At 41.9% G+C, this 16,196-nt stretch overlaps 2 protein-coding genes across 2 annotated transcripts in view; one reads left to right on the forward strand and one right to left on the reverse strand.

The window, feature by feature from the left end:
* Positions 1–7,022, forward strand: part of raver2 (ribonucleoprotein, PTB-binding 2) — a 66,562-nt gene extending 59,540 nt beyond the window's left edge. Inside the window, exon 16 of the mRNA XM_062396190.1 lies at positions 1–7,022. Coding sequence (XP_062252174.1) covers positions 1–141 — 141 coding nt within the window. The 3' untranslated portion in view covers positions 142–7,022.
* The window catches only part of jak1 (Janus kinase 1), a 22,167-nt gene continuing 12,826 nt past the window's right edge, over positions 6,856–16,196 (reverse strand). Inside the window, exons 12-25 of the mRNA XM_062396189.1 lie at positions 15,908–16,017; positions 15,652–15,804; positions 15,452–15,539; positions 14,938–15,065; positions 14,700–14,838; positions 12,623–12,774; positions 12,336–12,486; positions 11,509–11,597; positions 11,118–11,310; positions 10,351–10,475; positions 9,677–9,849; positions 9,355–9,472; positions 8,999–9,109; positions 6,856–8,915 (exon numbers count right to left, since the gene is read on the reverse strand). Of these exons, the coding sequence (XP_062252173.1) occupies positions 8,796–8,915; positions 8,999–9,109; positions 9,355–9,472; positions 9,677–9,849; positions 10,351–10,475; positions 11,118–11,310; positions 11,509–11,597; positions 12,336–12,486; positions 12,623–12,774; positions 14,700–14,838; positions 14,938–15,065; positions 15,452–15,539; positions 15,652–15,804; positions 15,908–16,017 (1,850 nt within the window). The 3' untranslated portion in view covers positions 6,856–8,795. The remainder of the gene's footprint in view (positions 8,916–8,998; positions 9,110–9,354; positions 9,473–9,676; positions 9,850–10,350; positions 10,476–11,117; positions 11,311–11,508; positions 11,598–12,335; positions 12,487–12,622; positions 12,775–14,699; positions 14,839–14,937; positions 15,066–15,451; positions 15,540–15,651; positions 15,805–15,907; positions 16,018–16,196) is intronic.

The following is a 16,196-nucleotide window of genomic DNA, read 5'->3' on the forward strand; positions in this document are numbered from 1 at the left end:
AACCAGACCAGGGGCCATAAGAGAGAGTACCCTCAGCTGGCGGTGCAGGAAGTGACATCATCGGAGGGCGCCTACATCGGGCAGCACTCGCAGGGTCTGGGCGGCCAGTACGCCGACTACTTCAAGAGGAAGAGGCTCTAGTACGAAACCAAACCACCTTTAAAGCCTGAAGCTTATGGAGGGAGGCACAAGCGGCGTCTGCCCGATGTCACAGCTCCCTCTAGTGGCCTTTCTGTGGCTGCCATTTTGCATCCCTACAGGAGGTATGAGCTGAATTAGGGTTGCAAATGGCTCAAGTTAAAGCAAGCCATAGTGCTCAGTGATACTGGCATTTATGTACACGCAAACACACACACAACACACACAGACACACACATGAACACAGTGTTGCTTTCGTCCTGTTCAAAGCCTTAAATCTTAAGCTCATGTTTCTTAGTCAGAGTGTCGACTGTACTTAACTAATATAACCTTGTACATGTTTTCTAATCTACTGTAAACTGACGTATATTGTATCTGTACGTACGAGCTGCTTTTGTAATCGCAGCCAGACGACGTGTGTGTCGGCTCTCACTGTCACGTCCCTTCCTCTTTGTGCGTTTCCTACTTTCAAAGGACAAAATGGTGTCGCACACTCACGCTTTGATCCGTCAGTCGAGCTGACATCCTGTTTATTCCCGCTTCAGTGTCTTTCTCTCTTTTTTCGTTTTATTGCCCAGACTCCTCTTTTTATATCTATTCGTTCGGAGGATTGGAGTGTGTGTGTGTGTGTGTGTGTGTGTTTTTCTGTGTATGTGTGTGTGTGTGTGTTTGATATGCTGTATCTGTAGGAAGCTTCAGCCATTTAAATCCCAAAGTTGGGAGCAAATCAGGAAAAAATAAAAGGGCCTGAATAAATGAAAGCCCTTAAATGTGTTGAGTTACAGAAGCTTCCCTCGGTGAACGGACCTTGTATACAGGCTTGTATATAAACAGTGTGTGATGCTGACTATATAAAGCCATGTGCATTACAGACTATATCGTAAACATGTAAAATAATATAATGAACATTTCCCGGCTCTTTTGTGATTTTTTTTTTTTTTTTTTCAATCTATTCTGTTATATATTTGTAATATTATAATCAAATAATATTCAAGTCATTTTATTAACATTGAATTAACTGGTTTTGACTTTAAATGTAGATATTTGGTTTGGTTTTTAACATTTAACCCTCCTCTTCCTCTTCCTCTTCCTCTTCCTCTTCCTCTTCCTCTTCCTCTTAATGCCAGGCAGTTTTTCAGAAACAGCTTCTCTGTCTGTAACAGGAGCTTTTCTTCCATTTCCACCCTCCATTAATATATAAAGGTTTTCTGACTGTATTTATGTCCTACCTCCACACTGCAGAATACTTTCAAGCAGGGTTTTGAGTTTGCTGCAAGAGTGAAAGTACAATCTAGAGCCCGTCCAAAGTCTGAAGGATGAAAACTTGTTTATGTTTCAGTTCAGGCTCAATTTATTTTAATATATTTCATTATATTTGTGTTTTCTTCTTAGAAATCTTTTACTCCCTAATATCAGAATAAGCATCAGCCCTTAAAATCCCATATCGGTCGGGCTCCAGTATTTATCCAGTATATAATCATACAGGAAACAATCTGTTGATTCACAAACATCGTTCAATGGAATGAAAGAGGAAGAAATCCTGATATCCAAAAGAAGTTAGTTTTCAGTGCAGTAGTATAAGTATTCAGTGTGGGGTTGGGACACAGTCTTTATCATTGGACAATGATAATCAGACATTTCTGCACATTTAATACTTTAGTGCAAAAAGCTAACTCTTAATGCCAATCGTATTTGAGGGCTTGTTTCTTTCTAGTGGCTTTTATAATGGATCCATACAAATAATCCTATTCCTTTTCTTTCTTTCTTTTGCTTTTGGTGATTTCTATTATTCCTGGTGGTACAAGGACGCTGGACCCAAATGCGCTTCACGTCCAGGAGGCTTGTTTGACGTTCATAACCATGGAGAGGGCTCAGTATTCTAATATCACAAACCGGCAATAACTCAAGGCTCCTGCCGCTGCAGAAAGACGAATGTGAAATCTTTATGTTGCAGTGTAAAGCTTGTTTTTTTCATGCAGCTTAATACAGTCCTGTGTTTTTTGGGGGGGGTTCTACTCACAACCGTCTGATTATGTATTACGGAGCGGAGTATTACTTGCATCGCCATGGCAACCCGGCTGGCACACTGTGAAAACCAATAGCAGGTGTAAACAGGAAGCACGTGATGTTTACAAGAGCCGAGTATCGGTGGTGGTGTGAAGGTAACACTTGTTAAATACTGATAAAAAGGCTTAAACGCAAAACTGAAAGCAATAGATGTCCCACAGTGCGACGACACACAAACACACACACACACACACACACACACACACACACACTCACACACTTTCCCGGTTTCCCCCTTCGTCCCGTATCGTTAGTATCTCCCGTTTGCTCACATCCTGCCTCGCTCCTCCTTGTTCATGTAGTTAAAACTCGTTTTAATGGATCCACTGAAGATTTAATGGAGACACAAAAAAGAATGTGTGTGTGTGGGGGGGGAGTGAGAGAATTTGAAATTGATAAATATTTGCACAAACACAGAGAGGAAGAGGAATGGCGGCTGATCGAAGCCTTCTTCTTCCTCCTCTCTGTGCCTCTGTTCTGGTTTTAGTAAAATCCTGCAAACTCTTTCACATTTTCAACGTTCATCGACTCTTTTTTGTTTTTGTTTGTGAAGACTTGTTTCCGCAGTTTGAGGATCAGAGCGATTCCAGTTCAGCCACTTTATCTTTATCAGTTGTTTTCATGCTGGAGGCTCATATTTGCCTCAATTTGATTTCGGACAGTTCCAACTTCCATCTCTGATCCGGAAATCTATGTTTATTGAATTAATACGCAAACACATAGCCTCCACATGAAAGAAAATGCATGAAAGAAAAATGTTGTCATTGGAAAATTAAGATTTTATCCATTTATTTTAACTTCAGATCATTAGCATACATTTCTAAACAACCAGTTTTATTGATCACACAGTTTTTTCAGTTTACAGACACAGTGGATCTGGAAGTGAAAACCTCTTCCCTCATCCTTTCTGCTGCTTTAACTCGTGAACTGTGTGTTTGCTCAGTTCTTCCAGGAATAGCAAACAAACTTATTTTGGACAAAAGACAGAGATCCAATAAGCCCGGCCCCCCCGACACACACTCTGCTGAAGTCAAATCTAATTTCTCAAGACATCTCTCTCAAGACATCTCTCAAGACATCTCTCCCTCCCTCTCTCTCTCTCTCTCTCTGTCTCTCTCTCTCTCTCTCTCCGTCTGCGGCTACTTGTCTTTTTGCATCCCCCCCCTCAAGCAGTTCTTATCTATTGATTTGGTTTTGTCACTGTCTCAATGGCCTCATCTCGCGGGAATCCAACCGGTCCACTGAGACACATTTTATGGAGACACACTCACCTGGACCAGTGGCTCGGAGCCAGGACTCCTTACCCGGCTCCGAGCCACTGGTTGATTTGCTTCTCAGTGTGAGTGGATGAAAAGTAGCTCTCTCTCCTCCACCTCGTGGACGTGAGCAGCTGAGGCCCCGTCTGTCTCTCAGCCTTTCTGTTTTCCAGTCTGACCAGTCAAAAGATTCAACTACTAATGTCAGTGAACTGTGTGTGTAGATTTAAAAACCAGAATGAAGACACAGATAAAAGCCATAGACTTTATATGAATTGTCTCCACTATCTAGAAATTAAGCCAAATTACCATCTAGTACAAAACTGAATCCTTCATGATTTTCACACAAACTTTTGTGTAGTTTTTGTGTCGTCCTGCTGACAAACTAACAAATACAGAAGAAAACGTAATCTCCCATTTCTATAATCAAATAACAAGCTAAACGTGTGTAAAAACGATATGATAAGAATGACCAAAGATGAAAAACCGTCTTCATTTTCTTTGTTTTCATTTGGGCCATGTCTGTGGGAGAAGCTGGGTTTCATGACGTTTACTGCAGCCGACCACCAGGGGGCGATTGAGGCGTTTTGGCTTCACTTTTGGAGAGTGTTAGCGCTGGGGTTTGTTTATTTCTGTCTTTTTCTCTGCTAACATGCTTCTACACGATAGAAGGAGTCGTACTGTCTGGAAGTCTGGATTTCTGCGATCAAAAAAACGAAGGAATATCTGATAAGAACACAAGTCGATTTTATCGTGAAGTGTTTTTAAGTTAAGTTTTTTCTGTACCTTCAGAGAGATGTGTCTGTGCAGGTCCTGCTGGAGCCAGAGATGGTTTGTTAAGCACATGTTTACATTCTTCTGTGAGAGTTCAGACTCTGCCGAATGTTTTGCACTTTCAAGTTGTCCGAGCTCACGTCTCTCGCGTCTGCTGCTCCTGAACTTTCCCGACGTTGTCACTGAATTGCAGATAATGAGAGATGAACTGCTTCCTTCTTCACCTTGGGTGTGTGTCTGTCTTTCGTGTGTGTGTGTGTGTGTGTGTGTGTATTTGTGTGAGAGTAGAAGTGTGCTCCTGGTAGGTAATGGGGTTGAGGAGAATGGGAAAACAAGTCAAGCTGCTCTCAGCTGCAGGACAATTTCATTTATTTATTGTCTCTCTATCGTCTCAGTGAAGGGTCTTGGTTATTTCTGCCACATTCCTGTTGCAGGTACTTGTAGAGCTGTCACACACACACACACACACACACACACACACACACACACACACACACACACACACGCGACAGGATGTGGTCAGGTAATCAAGACTCTTCGGGTTTGGTCCTGTGTCCTCCCGGGTGGTTGTGTGTTCAGGGTGTGTCAGTAAAGACATCAAGGTTTCCATGTACAGTGCAGAAGGTTTGTTAAAGTGAGGTCAGATCCGGATATTGTTTATTGATCCTTGCAGCGATCAGTCGATAGAGAAAACTAAATGTCTTCAGCATCTGGTTCGACTGCCGGTTCTCACGTCTGATTGGTTTCTACTCGGCTGGAAGATTGTTCCAAGTGTCTTGGGGAACTTGCCACAGTTGTTCCGTCTCTTCTCATAGACATGGTGTTAAAATGAAGCTATCGCTGTGATGTTGTGATTTAGTGGCATCTAGTGGTGAGGTTGCAGATTGCAGCCGACGGAATACCTCGCTCCAGTGAAACACTTTAACTGGCTGCATTCTACAAGGAAGGCGGCTAGCACAGACTGTAAATAAAGATCGACCATTTACCAGCGCGACCAACTAACGAGGTCACGCTGATAAACACGCACAACCAATTGTGTGTCAGTTTCAGCTGTCAATCATGTTTCATCGTGTTTTGATTGCATCAGATAACAAATTAATACCCAACTCACTTTTACAAATATCATTGTGATAAGAACTACTTGAACGTGTTTAAACTTTTTATTTAGTCCATGTCACATCCCCTAATGTGGAAGAGGTGGGGGATTTATGACCTATATGCCACCGGGGCATGATCAAGATATATTGGCATCACCTTATTGGTCGTCCATCTCTAATCACAGCCTGTGAGTTGGAACACAGCCAAGGTCATGTGATCAAAGTCTTAACACCTTTTGGTATTTGGATTGTTGCATCGCTTACATCTTTTTCTTTCATCGTAATAATAACTTGCCACCGACTTTAACCTTAGTTTGTTTTCCAGATCGTTTTGTTCCTGAACCCGTCGCAACTTCATCTCTGTGCATTTTCATGGTTTTAACGGCAAGTTTAACAAAGAGCTGCGGCAGTTACCCACAATCCTTCGGTCCTGATCCTGTAAGCACCACTTTTGTGCTGTTAATTATTTTTCAAGCCCCGAGTTCACTTTTATATTTGAATTTAAAAATGGTGAATACGTCATTTTGGGAGTTTTAACCGATGTTGCAATATAATCTTGAACACTGCCTCCTCCAGTTTGAGTGACTGTGTAAAATACACACACAGTTCTACAGCTGAGGAAGAAATCCTTTTTTTTTTTTTTTTTTTTTTTTTTATGTCTTACTTGTATTGAACCTTTTTGTGCTACTGAGGAATGTTCGAGTGGTTCGACCGATGGAGAAACGGTTTCCTCTGTCGGTTCCTGTGCCACCGAGACGACCTCATGATGATTGTACACAAACACGTTTCCTTCGAGGTGACGCAGCACAAAACAAACACACAAGCTGAGGGCTGATGCTGAGTCTTTGTTTCTGTTGTGGAAATGCAGCTTCGTAATTGACCTTTAGTTTCTAGTGGACGTACGATAACCGACAATGAAATGCAGAGTTTTTATTTATTGCAAGAACAGAAAATCTTACATTCAGTTTAGTTGTGGTATTTTTTTTTGTAGGGCTAAGACAAATGTGGCAGAGTCACTTCAGGTTCAAATTCAGATTTTTCTGTTCTTGTGTAAACGGAGCCGCCTCTTAAGCGTCAGTGTGCCACCTACAGACCAGTACAAATATTACACAAGGTCGGTGGTGAGGCTGGACTTCGCAGTAGTGAACGACGAATCCACGTTGTGTGTGTGTGTGTGTTTATGTGTGAGAGAGTGTTGAACACAAAGCTTTGCAATACCGAAGTCTATCGGAGTTTTCAGACACACTTCAATGGCTGTAGATAAATCTAGATTTGCCGTGCTTCTTGTTTTGGTAACAGTTTTTTGCTTTTACAATACATGGATCTTTTTTTTCTTGACCTGAAATATACTGTAGATTTTTGCAAAATTTTATATCATATTGACATTGATATTGTTTTACTGTGAATAAAGTATTTCTAGAGCAATTTTAGCATGTCTGCTTACACCTGTAATATATCGAACAGAGTTTTCAGTAGATAATAATATGGTGGTGATGATATTGCATTTGGACTGACACAAAAAGGACAAAACAAACATTGATTTTATTTATTTTTTCATTGTGTATTTATGGATACTTTTATCTTCCATAATTCTTAATTTTGTCTTATATTTTGAAAAATATATTTCTTTTCTCTTATTTTGAGCAGAAGGAATTGTCTTTTACATTCCTAAATAAAAACGTGGACTGAATCGAATTGTGTCTTTTTGTTGTTGTGGGTTTTTTGTTTTACTTTTTGCCAACAATCACAGTAAAAGTCATAACTTGCGTCAAACTGAACTGACCAGTTGTGTATTTTGTGATATGTGAGCGAGCGACATTACACAGCTACACACTGATGAATTTAAAACAGATCCAAAAACCCTCTGCTCAAACCTTAACACATGTATACAGATAAAATACACTTTTAACCATTTCCTGGCATATTGGAGAATTAGGAACAAACATTGTACGAATAAAATTAAACAAATACACCATTAAAGAAATAAAATTGTCTGGAAAATAAAATGCCATGTGAATAATAATCACTGGTTATCTCTCACTTTATACACTGGACAAACTGAAGTCCTACAACGATGACAGTTGGCTCTGGTTCTTGCAGTACACACATATTCACACATACAAATAATTAAATGACTGGTAGAGGACAAGAAACATGAAGTTATGCTGCCCTCTAGTGGGGGATACGTGCCTGAACCTGTCACTCCTGAACAACAGAAGTGCTGCATGTTTGAAAACTATATATACGATTAACCATATGCATAATTGTTTTACTTTTTTAAGGTTCGACCTGATCAAAGAAATTAAAAATACAAGTCATTTATCCTCCTACATCTGAAGATCAAACTTATGTTTATAGTGCTTTTAAAAAAAAAAGTATGATTAAATCTGAAGTTTTTGAATAATCTGTAAAATATAAAAAGAAATGAGATTTTCTGATCAGGTACACAATGCAACTGAAAACTGCTTTGCTACAAAGACATTATTCTTGGTATCTTCACAAGTAAGGCAGCGGTTATTACAAGTAAAGAAAACTTAGGCAGAAAATGAGATTATTCGTGGGAGTATTTTCTCAATATTGACGATTAAACATCCGGAAAAACTCTTTAAAACTGTTCTACAACTCAAGCTACTCTCTTCAAATCAGTGTTTCTGTCGACTGAAGAGCCCGGAAACCCAAAGATACACAAGTTATAAAGCAGGAGATTGAGAATCTAGAACCAGCGAATTAAATCATTTCATAATGACAAGTGACAGGGACACTGGCGACCGATGGCTGGTTTGACAGCAGCTGTCGGTGACAGAAAATCTAAACATTCATCACAGATCCTTTCATGGCTCTAAACATCGAAATCTTGAATTTCTTTTCCCAAAGCAAATGCGTCCAGGCAACAAACAGCGGTGGCAAAAAACTCTGAAAAATCACATCTTCAGTTTCCTGGGTGTTGTCCATTCAAGCCCTTTTTGTCAACACGATTGATCAGCGATCCCGTGAGCATAAAAACTGCTCCCCTCTCTGCTCTGGTTCCTTTTTCCATCCTCCATCAGTGAGAGTGATCCCAGGCCTCAAGTCCAAACAATGACCAAACAACCCCCGCCAGAGCCACTAGAATCTATACGTGACAGGTCCATGTGAGTACATGTTAGATATACTTGGAAGTCTTTTTGGAAGCTATAAGGTCACATAGCTACAAGTATGTATTCGTTTCATCCTCTATAATCAAATGAAAACACAAGAATAAGTGAATATCCATTAAAAATGTTAAAAAATATATATGGCCGACTAAAATGATAGTTATATGTGAAGAAGCGTGACTTTGCGTGAAGCCCTGACTCCGTCTCTCTGTAAAACGAAATTGCACAAGCAAATGCTGATCTGAGGCCAGTTTCGCCGCTTGCATTTGTTCCCGTGTCTGCATGCAAAAGTCCCCGTGACTCCCGGGACCTCAAACAGGCGGTGAGGTTCACAAGTTGTTCTGCGGCTGGAGCTGCTTCAGCATGGTGCTCAGCTCCGCGATCAGGCACTTGAAGGAGATCCTCCCGTCGGGCGACTGCTCCCAGCACCTGCGCATCAGGTCGTACACCTGTCGAGCACAGACTCCGTGAGTTCAGAGGTTAAAAGAAAAGCATTTTTGTTGTGTTGAGTTCATGTTGGGAAGTTTCTTACGGGCTCAGGACAGGTCTCAGGGCGCGGCAGCCTCCTGCCTTCTTGCAACACCTTCACCAGTCGGATGATGGTCATCTGTCCGTGGCTTCGACCAATCATACCTAAGAAGAGCTGTGTGGGGGAGGAAGAGGGAAAATGGAGACTGTGATGAGAGCAGAGCTGTGAAGAGTTAGGCTTCTCCTGAGCTCTATTCAGATATGATAAATATCTAAATGTCTCAGATATTTATATTTGTCATCAACACGTCTACTCGCTCACTGTGAATTTACTCAGACATTGACTGATGTGCTCTTCCATGGGCTCACTCAGGTATTGTACTGTGTGTGTGTCTGTGTGTGTGTGTGCTTCATACTGACCGTCATCGGGCTCTTGCTGGAGTCACAATAAGTGATGAGCTCATACATCGTCACCCCGAAGGACCACACATCTGAAGCGAGGTAGAACTTGCACTGAGTCAGACACTCCGGAGCGTACCTAAAAAAACAATGAACCTTAATGCACAGCTTTTTATTTCTATTACCGTAACACAATCTCAGACACACAATGATCTGTAACACTGAGGGGAGAAGCAACTGCAACCAAGTAGTCTCTCTTTTAACACTAGGATCTCAGCTGTCGTGGTCGAGTCTGAGAGAAGCATTTCTTTTCCAGCCCATCCCTGACCTGCCGTCGACTCACCAGAAAACTGGGCTGTCGTTGTCGTCCTTCACGGTGTAATATCCCTCATTGTCCTTGATGCTCTTGGTGAGGCCGAAGTCTCCGATCTTTACCGTCCTCTCGTTCTCCACCAGCACATTTCGGGCAGCCAGGTCTCGGTGGATGTAAAAATGAGATCCCAAATATTCCATTCCCTTGAAAAAAGGGGAAAACACAGTATGGTCATTATCCACGAATTCAGAGTGACTGAAACACAGCGTTTGTGCAGACAAGCGAAGTCTGATGAGAGAAGACCGACCAGTGACATTGCTATGCCAGTCATACGGTTCAGTTTTCCAGTTTGACATTGACTCAGTTTCCTGTTACATTACAATGACACCCCCTTGTAAATCAATGAGCTGTTTACCAGACACATTCTCCAGATCGCTAGGAGCCCGATCGTTTCCTCGAAGTTTACTTTTTGTAAAGTTAACTCTAAAACAGCAAACAAACATTTAATGGTTCCTATTCTTTTCAAACAAAACCATAAACATCAAGTGACAATCATATGACAGTCAAATGAGTTCAGCTCATCACCAGGATCGGTTCAGGAAGTGTTAGAAAGTTTCCAGACAGCTTGAGCGTAGCTAATTATTTACATTTTACGACACAGTGGTCGAACATGAAATGTAAAAGTCTGGCTGGGGGGGTGTTACCTCGCAGATCTGGATGGAGTAGCTGAGCAGAGTGCTGAGGCTGGTCTTGCTCTTGTTCCTGGGCAGATACTCCTTCAAGCTGCCCAGTGGAAGATACTCCATGATGAGCTTGATGGCCTGACCCCCTGCGAACACAGTGACAGATTGGAATTCGTTAACAGAAAGGATGCTTAGTGAAACTTCAGGCAGGCAGTCACACCAATGGAATCCACCACCACAATCTATTAGGAGACACTCAACGTATTGTGCATTTTAAAGCAGTGTTAAGAAACGGCTTGTTGAAAACCCTTCATGACTGATGTTATTTTGACTTGTCTTCTCATAATTGTGTATGCTGTGTTTTAAAAACCTTTTTTAAATCACATCACAATGCATTTCAACATCTAGCAAAGGGACTGCCGATGAAACCAAACCTGTCAGTTGACGCTGTTGAAGTTATATTTGTACGAATGCTGACTAACGTACATTGTCCCTTTTCAAATAAAGAATTAGTAAATCAATAATCGAAGCAGGTGAGGTAAATGGTTTGTTTAACACTTAAATGAGTGTTGGCTGTATTGCATATGCATAAGTACAACACTGTGTGTATGAAACCCTTGAAGCCTCCGCTTTATCTATTGAAAACAACTTAATGTGAGCAGGGTTGACATCATTGTCGTGTTGTTCAGTTAGCATGAGGATGTGTCAGTAACAACACACCCTTGGGCTCCCAGTTGTCTACCACTGACTACGTTCCATTTTGCATGTGCCCACTCTGTCCATCGTACCTTCCTCTTGGCAAATGCCCTTGTATTTGACGATGTTTTCATGGTAGAGAGCCTTCAGGATGTTGATCTCGCTCGAGAGGTTGTTGCACTGCTCGTCCCGGTTCTCGGGCTTCAGGGACTTCACCGCCACCAGCTCGCCAGTTTTATCTCCGCGTGGATCATAGCGACACAGCTCCACTTTACCAAAGTGGCCCTGCGTGAGGAACACGAGAGGTTTTAATCAATCCGACACGAATGAGCTCTGATCTTGTTGAATTATTTCTTAGAATTTCCTACATTCCTTCAGTTCGACATCTCATCTTCTTTTTTTATGTATATAATTAATACTTAAATAATAAGTTCAGTTCTTCTTCCTAGAGATTAACACACAAACAAAGCGGGAACACTTTACCTCTCCCAGGTCTCGGATTTTCTTCAGGAATCTCTTTTCAAACACTGTTGGGTCCACATCAGGTACCGGTTGGGGTGTTATTGATGGGTCTGAGAAATGAAAAGAAAAAAAAAGAAACAATTACATAAACCGCGGCGTCTTTTCTTTCAACATAAGCACACTTGCAACATAGGAAGTGTATTGTGGTCGGCAGTGTCAAAGTTTCCACCTAAAACCTTCAGTGGTTGTGTAACTGTTCGCTTGCTCTGGTTTCCACACAATTTGCTAATTTGAGTCATTATTCTAGCTAAACCCATTCTGTATCATTCTTACCATTTATTACAAAACTTTGATTTGGGTTCGCCGGAAAAATACAAGTTTATTCAAGCTGTTTTGCACCCGTTTCAGGATTTCCATATACGACGGTCAAGTGGATATATCATTTTAATAAGACTGACTGCAGTAGCTTATTATGGACAGCAGGGGGAAGAACGGAGTCTATGAAGCCATGGGGCCCATCTCAGGGGCAGAGCTGTGATGTGCACCCAGTGAACTTCCTCATGAACATCTGAGTTGAGTAAACAACTCTGTTTGCGCTGCCTGTGAGGCTGTCGAGAGGTGAGATACAAAAACATGCAAAACACTCCAACGGAAATCATCGGCAGAGACATTTAAAACCGAACCTGGTCTACCACTTGCATTCAGGGACCGTCTGTGTCTTCATGGTTCAAACTTGTGAAAACAAACAACAGGACGCTGCCTGAGGTTTTGCTCAACATGTGCAAAGATCTAATTCCATATAAATACTGTATATGGATAATATGCACACACTTTAACCTCACACGTACTTTCTTTTTCCAGATTGTCGATGTCTCTGACAATAGCCCTGAAGAATGGTCTCTTCTTGGGGTCGTAGTTCATACAACGCGTCATCAGATCCGCCAGCTCACTGCAGTCCGGGGTGGGCAGCTGGTACTTGGTTTCATAAAACCTCTCCTTCTGCTCAGCACACATATGGACAAGGATTATTGATCATTGTTATTGGTGAAAAAAAGAGCAGCTGACTTAGAAACGCAAGAGAGCATTAGATTAGATGTAGGATTGAATCATGGGTACTTGTGTGTGTGCCCCGTACCTCTGTGAGTTTCTTCTCTTTGAGGGGAACTTCTCCATCGTAGCAGATCTCCCACAGTGTGGTACCAAAGCCCCACTTGTCAGCTGCGATGCTCAGAGCAGACGAGTTCTTCACACACTCCGGAGCGATCCACGGGATACGATGCACACACTCTGGAGAGGCAAGAGTAAATCAATTAAAAAAAACATACCTTTTGGTGTCTGCATTTAAAAAACAAGTCCGCTACAATATGTTAATTCTAGAAGACACAAGGCCTCAAACTGATAAGGGCAGAAGAAGGTTCTGTCAGTGCTAAGTCTCATCTGGAGTGAGCACATCTTTTCTCCTCCTCCAAGAAGGTTTTGTGTTTATCAGCGTTTATCTTGTTAGTCAGGAAGTTTACACAAAAAATACCAAACCAATTTTCATGACATTTTGTGAAAGAAGGCATGACCCAAAGAAGTACACATTGAAGTTTGGAGCAGATCCGGATATACAGACATTTCTGAGGGCTGTTAGAAAGAAGAGAGTGCATGCCTCTGTCAAGACCAACACTTTCTACATACTGTTTGTATGTTACTGAACACACTCCAGTACACGGTGTTGTGTGAGCAACATGTAAGTGTCACAGAAGGTCTTGCTTTTCATTTTGGCGCCCATATCAGACAAGTGAGCGAGAGTATGATTTCTCCAGTTACTGTGCACGGTTCACAAAGAAAGTATGTCCGTCGAAACGGTCACAAAACAAATGTTTGCAACACTTCCCACACCTAGTTCAAAGTAAAAGCACCCTAGCATTAAAGACCGAATGAAATAATCTAAACCTACAAACAGGATCAATGTACCAGGAACCAAGAGTAAAATACAGAACGGCTCTAACAGACTGACTGGGCAGGTTATTTGGTTTAATATGTTGATTGACTACATTGCTGCCCACGCCCAAAAAGCCTCAGTAAAAGTTGTTTCAAGTGTGTCACTGAATATAAGAAAGACCAACCAATCAGATTAGGGGCGTATATTAGGAAATGCAAGCATCTCAGACAGGAAAACAGCTGGACTGACCGGGAGGGAAACAGGACAAGACCAAACCACGTAGAGGAAACTGAAGGAGACGAGTTGACACCGACATGAAAGGGGGAAGGAGATAATAGATTGTCGGGGGGGGTCAAATAGAAAGGTCAAAGAGAAAGGAAGAATGTGATTTGAGAGTTTGAGCAAAGTGATCAGAGATTGCTGGGAAGAGAGGAAGAGTGCTCCCAGTGGGTTTCCGAGCACTTTTCTCCACTATGTGCTCGATCAAATCTATGGGCTAGGATGTCAATGTGTAACTGGAAGACTGGTTGACTGGCAAAGTGTTGGAAACAGAAGAAGAAATGTTAAAGAGTTCTGGGAACCGAGCGCAAGGGAGGAGTATTCCCGAGAGAGTGCCACGGCAGACATTTGCCCAGAAACACTTCCAGCCGGCTCCTGTGGTTTGCTAATCCATCCGTACAAGCCACACTGTGTGTTAGAGCACAAGATTTCTGCCTCTTATAGATAAACAGAAACATGAGGCGGCCATTTGAAGGGAGCAAAAATGTAATCCGAGAAATGTTGTTATTGTGTTGTCTTCCCTGAACTTACATCTAGCTTCTTTCTTGAAAACCAAATTACATCCCGAGAGGGAAATGTGCCCAGCGCAATGTTATTGATTTTGTGACAGATATTATTCCTCTAATAGACAATCTGCGTAAGTGTTCTTTTTTCTTGTGCTCATTTATTCAATAGGTTTTTATTATTACTGCACTGAGGGCAAAGAGGATGACTTGAAGGACACGAGACAAAAAGAGTGAGAGAAAAGCAAAACAGTGCACTGAAGGATCTTGTTACATTGCCATTTGTTTCCACCTCTCTCAGAATTAGTTGAACTTTATTCCATACGTTTCACAAGTTGTCCTCATTTTGGTTTTACTTTCATTTCACAGCGGATTAGGGAAAAAGGGCTTGGCAGATATTTTGTTAGCATTTAGGTTTCATTCTTAGTAACGAGAACGTCTGTGCATGTCAGTGCGTGTGTGTGTGTGTGTGTGTGTGTGTGTGTGTGTGCTTGTTTTCTCACCCTCTCTGGTGAGCACTGTGATTGGTATTCCTGGGTCGCTGAGCTTGATGAAGGGACCTCCCTCATCATCACCCACTCCATCTCTGGCCAACAAGATGTTCTTGGCACAGACAAAACCATGGACCAGCTTTTTGTCCTCCTACAATAACACAATAAATTGAATATATAGGCCTACTCTTACAGAATGTACTTTATTACATTACATCGTATCATTTGTGTGTGTGTTCTCCTCTCTTACCAAGTAGCTGAGAGCAGAGGCCAGCTGCTTGGCCACCTGGAACTTCCATGGAGTGTTGAGTTGAATCAGCTGTCTCCTCATAAACAGGTCCAGTGGTCCGTGTTGGACAAACTCCTCCACCATGATATCTTGTAACAAAGAAACACAAGGTATACATAAAAATGCTGCGCCACAGCACAACATTCAAACGCCTACACTCCTCTCAAGCAATTTTCTGATATGCATTGAACTCTGGATATATTTTTTTCTTTTCATTTTCATTTCTGTGGGTGTGTTGATGAGGCTTTTAACACACTACAGATGCAAAACTGACAACAAAACAACAAATGAAACAGAGGTGCCATACACATAGAAGATATTAAAGACGATGTAAACATGGAAAGACAATAAGATTCAAGAGGATTTGGTGGTGAGAACCGATGCTGGTGTTCGATGTGCTGTAAACAAAACAATCAGATTAAATTGTCCCGACATTTTCTAGACTTCATGTCGGACATGTAAAGTTGGCACTCACTTTCCAGTTGGCGAACACACACTCCATACAGTAGCACTATGTGTTTATGGGACACTTGTCGCATCATGCTGGCAGTTTCAAAGAAGGCCTGTCAACAGAAAAGATGACTCAATACATAGCACAATACAAATTGCATTTTAAATTTGTTGACAATGCTTCTGATCAGCTGTACAAAGATTAACAGAATCGGTGTAACTCACGAAGGAGATGTCCCTGTGTCCAGAACCAAGCTCCTTCAGGACAACCTTGAACTCCTGGAAGGACGAGTAGCCTGCATCCTCATCCTCCTCACTCTTCACCCGCAGTGTGCCCGAGTAGATGTTGGTCTTTGTGCCACGGCCAAGGTGCTCCTCCTGGTTAACACAGCAGGGTGAACAGGGAGTTGAGTATTACATAAAATGCATATGTCCAGATATCATAATAGCATTAGATTGGCCTGAAGTGGAGAAGGCGTACCTGTTCAATCTCCTCCTTCAGAATGCGAATGAAGCTGAACTGACTCTCCTGCATGGACGTCTGCACGGCCGGGGCTCGGTCTTTAGTGACCACCAGCAAGTTCGAAATCTCTGCAGCACAAACACCAACACACACATTTAAAAAAGGGGGCCATATGTACATGATGTGGTGCATACTACAAAAGGAGATTCAAACAATTGCTGGACATTTTTACAGGTAAGATAGTGTTTTATAGTCTTCTCTGTTAACAATCGTTTGTGTTAGGTATTCCCTCAGAGAGAAGATGAAA

The sequence above is a fragment of the Platichthys flesus genome, chromosome 9, assembly GCF_949316205.1.
Source record: "Platichthys flesus chromosome 9, fPlaFle2.1, whole genome shotgun sequence".
Classification (NCBI taxonomy): Eukaryota; Metazoa; Chordata; class Actinopteri; order Pleuronectiformes; family Pleuronectidae; genus Platichthys; species Platichthys flesus.